The 11,554-nt window shown below is 43.1% G+C and overlaps 1 protein-coding gene across 1 annotated transcript; it reads right to left on the bottom strand.

Moving 5' to 3' along the window:
• Positions 1-1,938: 1,938 nt before the first annotated feature.
• On the bottom strand, positions 1,939-9,597 carry zgc:63972 (protein CutA homolog). The gene is made up of 7 exons (XM_067250600.1): positions 9,548-9,597; positions 9,235-9,411; positions 8,523-8,665; positions 7,492-7,551; positions 2,942-2,987; positions 2,630-2,679; positions 1,939-2,530 (listed from the first exon to the last, which is right to left on the bottom strand). The coding sequence occupies exons 2-7, from the start codon at positions 9,340-9,342 to the stop codon at positions 2,428-2,430; spliced, it is 510 nt and encodes a 169-aa protein (XP_067106701.1). The 5' UTR covers positions 9,343-9,411; positions 9,548-9,597; the 3' UTR covers positions 1,939-2,427.
• Positions 9,598-11,554: the final 1,957 nt, after the last annotated feature.

An 11,554-nucleotide genomic window follows, 5' to 3' on the forward strand; every position in this document is an offset into this window, starting at 1 on the left:
GAAGTTCTTATTAAACTTTTTGTGTCCACAGTTGATAGAATTCGGCTCCATAAGGCACTTGAAGGTACTAGTAGCCTAGCCATTTCCGCAGTAGGCCACATGACATGCAGACATACTCCTGCCATTTACGATTCACTTTGATTTGTGGGGAAAGAGGATGGCACAGGGAGGAAGGGGGTATGGTAAATTGCATTGGCACCATCAAAAATGGTAATGCTGTAAAAATCTTGGGTTGCCACACTGAAGAGGCTGTTGGTCTGAGCAATAGTTCAGTCCTAAATGTATGTGAGATTTTGAAGGACTTGCAAAACTGTTAGAATAACTGGGGCTTTACAGTTGGCAAACATTTAATCAGACAAACCACAATACAGCAACACTGCCGAATATCCATGCAGGGCAGTGATGATAATAATCAGTTTGCTTCTGCCATTTCCGTCAATCTGCTCCACACTCATTCTTCAATACTGCACATTCAGCAGTACTCAACTTAATGACCCATTGACCCTAAAGCAAGGCCATGTTGATTATGGGATGTCACCTCCTACAGGAGATCCCTATGTATAAGCCTCCTGGAAACATTGCTGACACACAGGCCATAGCGGTCGTTTGTAATGAAATAATTCATGAATTTTATGTTGACAAGGACAAAAGCATTTTCTCTGTGTCATCTTCTCTGGTAAGAGAGACTGGGTATGGCGAAACTGCAATAAAAGCGATTATACACAAATCCCGTCACAATTTCTAGCTCATATTTACATTACAGGACATTCTCAGAGACTAGACTATAATGCATTCCAACATTGACATCTAGTGGTGGGTTGTGGTTACTGTAGTATACGGTCACATATTCACATCAACTCAATACAAGATACAGCACACCTCATAATTGACCATCCAGCCTGTCAGCAGTTTGTAATTCAGATCCCACACTTCTCTGTGACCATAACTCCTATAATACCATCATATCCGATCCTATCATCTGAAAGAACAACATATCAACGCTGACAGGCGCACGCCGCTTGGTAAGGTGCTGCCTGCTTGCCTTGCTGACACCAGAGCGTGGGTTCTGGATGCTGGTGGCGGGAGCGTTTCCGGAATGAGTGCCTCACAAAGGAAATGCCGACATGGTAGAGCCTGCTGTTGTCCATGTGGAATTACTATAATCCTGCCGTCAAGGCCAGGGGCGCTAAGGAGGGGGGACGGGGGGCGGGGGGGGGGGTGTATGGTGTGTTTATAACATTTAGTCATTTTTATTTAGCAGACGCTCTTATCCAGAGTGTATAAGGGCGTATAAGGGTGTGAGGAGTGAAAGGTACAGTTTGGTGTGTATGATGTGAGTGGGAGCAAATATGTATGTTTGTGTGTGACCCTGTGAGAAGTGGTCGAAAAGTCACACCTTTGAAAACTCCACGTTGAAACTTCCTTTGTCAGTTTGCAGACAGCAGGGTTTGAGAAAGTAAAAAAAACAAAAAAACATCTTGATGTTTTGATGCGTGTGCGTCATTTGGTTTGTAAGTCAGTTTATTTGGTGTGTGATGGGTTATATAGGGAAGGTATGTGTGATGTGTATGTGATGCATGAGTTTGTGTACTGTAAGTCTGTTGTAGAGCTCAGTAATCTCTAGTATGTCATGTAAACACTGCTGGGGCCTTGTGGCTAGCTTTAAGAGACTCTCTCAAGTCTCTCAACAGGCTACACTTTAAGCAGTCCAACTTGGGCAGTATAGGAACTAAACAGTCTGGGCTTTATTCTCTGATCTATATGGTGAAGGGGGACAGGTGAGCACACAGCTTCCACTTGTGCTTTAAAGTCAGTTATAGGTAAGGAGAGATTCATAAACAGCATTGCTGTTTGCCGTTTCCAACAGACACACACACAAATAGACACACACAGCAAATCACGTTTTACATCATGGCAGAAACCACATATTCCCAAGCTGTGATTGTAAAATAGTTATTTAATTCACATTTTATAAATATACCTATGTTATAAACTCCAAATATGCAAACATTTCATATCTGAAATAGGTAGCAGATGTATTCTGAGAAATTGAATAAAATCACAGTATGCAAAAATGTTTTTATATACAGTATATATTTTTAAGACAATTAGCTGAGATTACTTTTCCGGAAATAAAGTTAATGAAACACAATGAAATCAACATACAAGTTAACTGCTTCCTGTTTCAGCATCTCCTTGAGGACAGTTCTTATACTAATCTGTAAGTCTAAACTTCAATGAGAACATTACGGGTCAAGGGTTGCCATGGAAACCACTTACAACAACACAGATCTCCACGACAACACATACTTGCAGGCAATGTTAACTTTGGCAGGTTTGGACGCTGTGCAAGCAACATATGACCCCACGGTAACGCCACTGGTCAAACAGCCACAGACAGACCAGTGGTATTGGTCAAATGAGCTGTCAATCATTGGGCATAGCTTCGTCCATCCACTTTAGGTAGGCCAGACTCCCACCATCCACAGGGAAACTCAGGATCTCTGGGATCTCATAGGGATGGACAGACCTATACACACACATACGCACACACACACAGAAATGATCAAATGAGTTCACTCAATCATTTGGCTCCTATTGTATTGTGACATTAAGAAGACCCACTCACCTCACATATTCTGTCAGCTGCGGGATATTGGATGTTCTTGTCATCACCATCTATAACCCAGAACATTTCTTAGTACACTTCAACCAATCTCCTCAACCAGCTGGAACATTGAACACCCCTTACCAGCTAGAACATAGAACTTCATCACATTCCCACCATCAACTAGAAACATAGAATGTTCCATTCCATTCCCCGTAAAAAGCTGAAGATAGAACATCCTTCACTACAATCAATCCCATTCCTTCAAGGTTAATAAAAAAAGTCGAAGTGTGTGAACCAGGAATTCCGACAAGAGCCATCTCAATAACTTACCATGAGTATCTCTGTAGCATCTTGAATATCGCCTTTCCAGTAATACCTATGACACGAGTTTTAAGATTAGCAGCATGTGGCTTACAAATAGCAAGTTCCCTAAAATAAGCCCATGGGACAGTATAGACACTATGTACGTACTATTGAATGCTATAAAGCTAGTTCCTCCCTACACCCAGGACAGGCCGAGTTAGTGTCTGTGACAGCCCCAGACACTTTTGATTGACAGCTAGCTGACGTCATCGTGGTTTCTCGGCCCAGATCCTCAGACAGGGCTGGGCCAGAACCGTGTCCAGGAAGCACAAAGCCTTGCGCTGGTTCTGCCTTGGTGGCTTGTGTAATAGTAGTACACCAGACGGTTACTTCAGGATTTAGGGTGCGAATGGTTCGAACTGACTGGATGGAACGGACTTGTTTACTGCGCAGACCCGAGGACGAATGAGAACTCAGAGTAAGACTTGCCGTTTCAGTCAGGCCTTTGTGGGTGTTGTGAAGTGTTCTGTTTGTGTAGCGGACGTGGAGTGAGGGTCACTGATGTTATCTGTTCTGCAAGCAGCCATCTAAACCGACATGATTTGGGGTTATGTGTCAGCAGGCCTGTAGGCTCTGTCATGCATGCAGGGTTACGCACACAGTCCCAACAAGGGAAAAAGTCCTGCCTCTCTTTGTGTCTCTCTGGCTCTACTTCTGTAGCCTGGTCCTAACCAGACTCTCGTACATTTCATTTGTACAGAGAGTCTGGGCTCGCTCCATTGACAAGCGTTAACTTCCTCGAAGGCGGGTACTCTGTTGAAGTTTAAAACTATTGGATCTGCCCAGAGCCACTCTGGATCTGCCATAACCAATCGCTAGCGTTTGCCTTAGCCAACTCCTTTACAACTAGCGGAGCTAGCTGGAAAATCAAACGAACCCCGTGGGGATCAAAGATTGTTCTTGCTCTGGCTTTAACTTCTGGATATTCGTCAGTGTGACCACAACGGACCGAATGGCTTCGCTCGCATCTTTCTCCGCCGCCATTATGGAACGACAACACAAACTTGCGCACGACATCATCGTCATCGTTCTCAGCCACTCCCTCTGTTTGCTGATTGGACAGGTAGAAAATTAACCGGAGATATCTGACTTACGTACCTCATGCTCAGACCTAGTACAGAAGCAAAATCTAAATTGAGCGGAAGTACGTAGGAGGGCAGAGCCGTATGAGAGGCCGTATAGGCCATAATTCATACTTGGTCTCACATACACGCCATGACCTCACATATATACCATCATACTCTCACATATATACCATTATACTCTCACATATATACCATTATACTCTTGCACATAAACTACTTGGTCTCACATACAACACCATAACCTCACATATATACCATTATACTCTTACATATATACCATTATACTCTTGCACATAAACTACTTGGTCTCACATACAACACCATAACCTCACATATACACCATTATACTCTCACATATGTACCATTATACTCTCACATAAACACTATTATACTCTCACATATACACCATTATACTCTCACATATACACCATTATACTCTCACATATACACCATTATACTCTCACATATACACTATTATACTCTCACATATACACTATTATACTCTCACATATACACCATTATACTCTTGCACATAAACTGGCATACTCTCTTACACACACAAAAATACCCTCTTATATGCACCATCATACTAAAGTATGACAATATATGCAAGAGACAAATAGTATGTGTGAAACAGAATGTTAGTATATGTACGAGAATAACAGGATGTGTAAGAGAGAATACTTGTCTATGTAAGAGAGAATACTTGTCTATGTGAGAGAGAATACTTGTCTATGTGAGAGAGAATACTTGTCTATGTGAGAGAGAATACTTGTCTATGTGAGAGAGAATACTTGTCTTTGTGAGAGAGAACACTTGTCTTTGTGAGAGAGAATACTTGTCTATATGAGAGAGAATACATGTCTATGTGAGAGAGTTTGATTGAAAAGGAAGTAGTACTGAATTCTCAGTTCCTGATTGGCTTACACATGAAGAAGGATTTGGGGTAGATGTAGCTAACGCCCACCTTCCCTATCAAGACGAGACTGAGTGACATGACAAGATGGATTCATTAATAACATTTTGCATACTCCAAATCCTGCGGCGTCATTGTCAGAAATGTTGTATCAAAGACGACAGCCATACACGGGGGCTGTTTCTAACGCTAACGTTGACAATGAAATGCGCCGGCTCTTCAGACCTGGATCAGGTGCATCAAGGAGCGGCAGCAGCACTCTGTCAGGAGCTAGTCTTAATGCCAGCCAAGTGATGGCGCAAACCCAATATCAAACTCCGCAGTATTTCGGTTAAGACTAACTCCTGACAGAGTGCTGCTGCCGCTCCGTGATGCACCTGATCGAGGTCTGAAGAGCAGGCGCATTTCATCGTTAGCGTCAGAAATAGCCACTGTGGATGGCTGTCGTCTTTGATTCCAACATTTCTGACAACGATTCAAGCAAATCCACAAAAAAACTCAAATGTAGAATTACATAGTTGTTTAGGAAGCTATACCGACCCCCACTACTTGAGTCAAAAGTCCTAGATCAGTTTTTCAATTGATGAAACAAACTATCATTTAAATTAAATGCCTGTGTGAATACCGTCCCGTGGCACTGGGGTTTTAACCGTTGACGTCTTTAATTAGTCGAGTGGTCTTTACACCCTTGGCTACTAACCTAAGCTTCAATGCCACAACCTGAATTTGATGTAAATCTGTTCACAACATTTTCCAGTTGGGACTTTTAGGATCCTATTTGAGTGTAGGCCCCTATGCACGATGAGTGCCCGCACCCATTCACTGCAACGAAATAGCTTCATGGATCCGACTCGGAATCTGAGCTTAGAGACGCTTGACAAAAAATGTGTTTGGCGTGTGGTGCGTTTTGGAATTGTTAATGTGATGTGTTCCCATCGTATTTAAGACGAAATAGTTTACAAAGAAGAGGTTTGTTAATGTGACTGTATACATATCTCACTCATACTGGCTAATCAGCTAACATGTTAAAGTAGCCTAGTCTACATCCAAAGTCGCCGTCGTGAAACTAGCCTCTTTTTCACAAAAAGCTTCGAGGTAAAATTAAACCTTTAAAAACGTCTACATTTAGCCAATATTATTGTGCACAATTATTTTAGTATAGTTAATATGTAATTTAATTCCATAATTTCCCCAGGAATAACTGTAAAAACGTATTTCAGGAACGGGTCTGTCCTCCCTACAATAACGCCGCAGCATTTGGAGTATTCAAAATGTTATTAATAAGTCCAATGGCTTCATTAAGCCGCCCACTCTCTGCCATCTTGCCATGTCACTCAGTCTCGTCTTGATAGGGAAGGTGGGCGTTAGCTACATCTACCCCAAATCCTTCTTCTTCATTTGTAAGCCAATCAGGAACTGAGAATTCAGTACTACTTCCTTTTCAATCAAACTGCCTTCCGTTTCAATCAAACTCTCTCACATAGACAAGTATTCTCTCTCATATAGACAAGTATTCTCTCTCACATAGACAAATATACTCTCTCACATAGACAAGTATTCTCTCTCACATAGACAAATATACTCTCTCACATAGACAAGTATTCTCTCTTACATAGACAAGTATTCTCTCTCACATAGACAAGTATTCTCTCTCACATAGATAAGTATTCTCTCTTACACATCCTGTTATTCTCTTACATATAGTAACATTCTGTTTCACACATACTATTTGTCTCTTACATATATTGTCATACTTTAGTATGATGGTGCATATAAGACGGTATTTTTGTGTGTGTAAGAGAGTATGCCAGTTTATGTGCAAGAGTATAATGGTGTATATGTGAGAGTATAATGGTGTATATGTGAGAGTATAATGGTGTATATGTGAGAGTATAATGGTGTATATGTGAGAGTATAATAGTGTATATGTGAGAGTATAATGGTGTATATGTGAGAGTATAATGGCATATATGTGAGAGTATAATGGTATATATGTGAGGTCATGGTGTGTATGTGAGAGTATAATGGTGTATACGTGAGAGTATAATGGTGTATACGTGAGAGTATAATGGTATATATGTGAGAGTATAATGGTATATATGTGAGAGTATAATGGTATATATGTGAGGTCATGGCGTGTATGTGAGACCAAGTATGAATTAAGTCCTATACGGCCTCTCATAGAGCCGGGCTACTCATTCTCCCCTCTCTCTCTCTTTCCTCCTCTGCCCGAAGCAGCTTCTGGCCTGGCTAGCTCAGAACAGTTATTTATATGCAGCTAGTTCACCATTACTCTGGTTGCCTGGGTAACGAGTTCTTAGTGTGTGTGTATGTGTGTGTGGGCATGCATGTATTTATGGCTAACTGTGTGTATGTGTGTGTACTTATGTGCTAATGCATAACGGGCATGTTTATGGTCTGTCTGGTGTGAGTAGGAGTGAATGGTGTGTGTAGCCTCTGTGGTGGATCGTTGGAGAGGCCACTAGAGCTAGACAACAGAGTCATGATTCTCTTACATAGTGGAGGTCCTGGGTAGAATGTTGATGCTCGCTGCCATCCTCCTCTCCATGATAGCTCTGAGGATAGGTGGAAGCGAGAGAGAGAGAGAGAGAGAGAGAGAGAGAGAGAGGAAGTGAGAGAGGAAAGAAGGACGGGAGAAGGGAGAGTGATAGAACGTGAGGGGAAATAAATAAATGTCAAACATTTTGAGGGACAAAGCGAGGAACCCGTGGAAGAGAGATGCAGGCGTTGGTAAGCAATTAAACACTCAACAGCCAGCAGCTGTCAACCAATTATAGCTGTAGCCCGCCATAGACCCTCTGCGGGGTTGGGTGTGTGCACGCTGCGGCATTAGCAGGCGACGGGACATCCCATCGTGCCGAGCTCAGTCACGCTCACAGCAGCTGAGCCGAGGGCACTTCCTGTCCCACACAATACTGCTCCAAGCTCGCAGGCGGCACATTTACATTTTGGCGAAGAACTGTGACTGTGAGTCAATGCTCCTCACTGTTCTTTCATACACTCTCCCTCTCTCTATCTTCCTCTCTCTTCCTCTCCTCTCCCTCTCTCACACACGGTAAACAGCTCATCTGCATGCAGCAAGAAGCCATTATAGTTAAAGGGAATGTCGTCCAATCACAGTTCTTGTTCTCTGGAGTGTAGCTTTACAGACTTACCCTGGCCTACCCTTCTCCCAGCCAAACAAAACACTGCAGCTTTAGTCCTACTGGGTTTAGGGTGCATTACTCAGTCTCGGCTTATAATAATGTAGTAACCATAACATTGAATGGAGAAAATATACATAATATACAGTATAGATGACGTATATTTTTGTGATAATTTTTTTGGGGGTGTCTGAATTTATGGTGACAGTGAACATGTTGTGTTGTAAAGGGATTTCAAGTTGCTTAACGAAGCGGTTGTCAGTCTTTCATCGACAAAGTCATTAATAATCAGTAATTAGTCATGTGTTCATCATATGTAGTTAGTACACAATTTGTATTAGAACATCGTAAATTGTGAGTAGAGTATCGCTCTGAGCCGATACCTGCCGATGTCCTTGGCAGCCTGCTCGTTGGGACAGTTGACCAGGAGGATGGAGTGGTGGCCGGGTATGTAGCTCCCAGTGATGGCGGAATGGATGTGGACCCCCAGAGGTCTCAGCAGGGGGTACATGGACAAGACCACTACCTGGGAAAGGAGATTGGAGGTGCGGTGGGGTGGGAACAAAAACTCAATAGAAAGGAAGTGATGGATTGATTACATTTATGTCCAATCCCCTGAGGTGAGGTCACTTCAGTGCATGTGAAAGGGAGTTTAATATAATCTCAGTATGTGTTTGTGTGTGTGACAGCCACTTTGGTGTCCTTGGGACAGAGAGTTATTTCTGTTTTATTATACCCCTGTGCTCTCATTTTGGAGGAAGAATGCATTGTCGAGGAATACTGTTCAATCTGTCCTCCTATTATTGTTTTGCTGTCACTACAAAATTAGTGTTTGGAAAGTGGGCCAATTCTTTATCCGCTCCGCTTTTCTGCGCAAGTCAACGGACGGCCGTCGGCTTGCGTTTAAACACATGCAATTTTAAACCTCCGCCTGTCAGGAACTCGGAGGACACAATAGATGTCTGCACATATTTGTAGTCACCAGCAGCAAATTGCATATCATGCCTGGTCGCTTTTCATAGCGTCCACCATTAATTTTATTTGTCAACAAACTCATGTGCCAGACACGAACGTAGATATCTCCAACCAACTTACCAGACAAATAACAAAAAGTCCTGAGCGAAGTACACTTTGGAAAACAAACTCCTTGTGACACCGCGGGCAAAACCAGTCCGTTTTGTTGCTACTTCCAGCCAAAGTCATACCGAATATAGTCTAGTTACTGTAACTGGCACTCTGTCCCAAAACCTCTCCGCCCAGATAGAGAGTGGTCTGGATAGAATATATAGTCCACAAACGGATGAACATTAAGCACAACAACCTTAAAAATAACATAATACTTGCTTTGATTTCAACTATTACATTTCTTTACTTTTTTATTACTTTTTTAAGCGTAAACTTATCTTACTGTGCAAGTGCAGACTGTGACAGGTAGCTCGGACGGTCAGCAGCGACCCCTACACCGACGGCGCATGCCATTGGATGGATGACACTTCCTGACACAGTGTCCAATCAGACAACATATTTCACAGGCGGGTCTAAACTCGGGCTGGTCATAAGCAGCTTTGTTGTCTATTATCCTAAAGTGCTTCTAGTGAGGTGAGCCGAGGTCATAGCGGTTTAGTTGCCAAATAATCAGATAACATAATGAAAAACATCTAGGCTACACAATTAATCACATCAAGCAACCACAAATAATACAATTTCTATGAAATCACGTTGCCTATATTTGAGGTAAACGCATGGGAGACTAACTCAATTAATATCTTACCATGAGTACCAGAATATGTCCTCCATTCACCACTTCCCTCTTAATATTGGATGAGGAACAAAGGGATCTGTTGCACAGATCCTGCTCTGTGCAACCTTATCTTGAAGTCTATGAGAAATAGAGAAGCATATGGTGAGAAAGAGAGTCCACATGCTTGCTACATTGCCTCAGGGAAGTGGCAATGGGTGTTGAAACACCAACATCCAGTGTTCATGCCAGTATAAGAAGAGGTAGCAAAACTCTTCACACAGTTCTACTAACCAACTTTCAGCTCGGCACAGCAGTTAATTTCACATTCAAAATGCACTAAAACTACCAAAACACTTCATACATGTGTAAGGTTTACAAGTAATGCATATATTTAGGGTCAGCTGCAGGATCCCCACTCACTCTGCCTTCTGAACAGGTAGCTATGGTTTGTCGTAATCCTACTGACGACAAACTCCTTCAGGCAGTTAAGCAGCTGACTCCAACTGTGACCAGTTTAAAATATGAAGTACAGACTTTGCGAGAGAAGCACAGTTACCTTGCTCAGCGTTTGGACTCCAGACCTGACGGATCCTCTTCCTGTGATACTCGACACGGCGCACGCAGTTCCTCTCCTTCACCCTACCATACCAGACAACACCCCAGGGACTATTACTCACCTGCGCAGGGTTATACTCATGGTTCAGAGTCCCACTATGAACGTCGTCCTCCGCTCCCTGATCATCAGAGATACAACGAGTGGAACAGCAGTGACGACCGTGACCGAGGTCGCTCTCCATCACGCCCGTCCTATCAGTACTCCAGGCAGGGTCGCTGTGATGATGACATGAACAGATACAGACACAGTCCCAGTCCAGCACCACGGAGACATAGAGATGCAAGTCCACACGCTAGAAGCGGTGTCAGATTCCAGTCTCCTGAAAGTCATGAACACTTAAGCTCCAACCGACAGGGAAACTTTCAGTAGCTGCTGTTGAGGGGCAAACATCAGCTACTACGTCACAGCCCCAGGCTAGTTCACAGTTAACACCTGACAACAACTCACAACCTAATGGCTTTGTTTCTTCTAGTATCTTGGCTATCGTTGAAGGCATTGAAGTGTGTGCTTTAATTGACTCTGGTTCTTTTGTCTCCATTGTGAGTGAAGATTTTCGAAACTCTCATCCAGCTTTTAAAAAAAACGCCCTCTGACAGCATCCTCTGTGCCAGCTTGTCCAGTCGATGGCCAGCGCCTGGACATCTTGGGCAAGCTCACCATTGGCATCAGACTGGGAAAACAGGTATGGCAGCAGGAATTTGACGTTTTAAGATGTGCTTACCGGCCAGTTATACTAGGTTGGGATTTCCTAGAAAAACACCATGCACTTCTCGATCTCAAAGACAAAGTACTGCAATTGTGGGACGTGAAAATTCCCCTATTGCCCAGAGGACATGAAGTGGCCGCTTGCTGTAATGTGTCTGTATTAGCTCTCACTAAGATTCCAGCTATGAGTGAGACCCTCATCACGGCTTGTGTGTCAGCAGCTACACCTGCTTCTCCTACACCAACGGACTACTGTGGTGTTCTCATGCCCAACCCAGTCTGTGACATCATCGTGGCACACTCCTTCAGTGAAGTTCAGAATGGCACAACTGTTGTTCGAGTTTTAAATCCCT

This window comes from Osmerus mordax, chromosome 14 (genome assembly GCF_038355195.1).
Source record: "Osmerus mordax isolate fOsmMor3 chromosome 14, fOsmMor3.pri, whole genome shotgun sequence".
Lineage (NCBI taxonomy): Eukaryota > Metazoa > Chordata > Actinopteri > Osmeriformes > Osmeridae > Osmerus > Osmerus mordax.

Excerpts from the sequence above, each read along its gene's own strand:
- zgc:63972 (XM_067250600.1), bottom strand. The coding sequence starts at position 9,342 with ATGACTTTGGCTGGAAGTAGCAACAAAACGGACTGGTTTTGCCCGCGG. Across the intron at positions 8,666-9,234 it reads GACTTTTTGTTATTTGTCTG|GTAGTGGTCTTGTCCATGTA; the intron begins GTAAGTTGGTTG and ends CTCCTTTCCCAG. Across the intron at positions 2,988-7,491 it reads CTACCCAGGACCTCCACTAT|GTATTACTGGAAAGGCGATA; the intron begins GTAAGAGAATCA and ends CTCGTGTCATAG.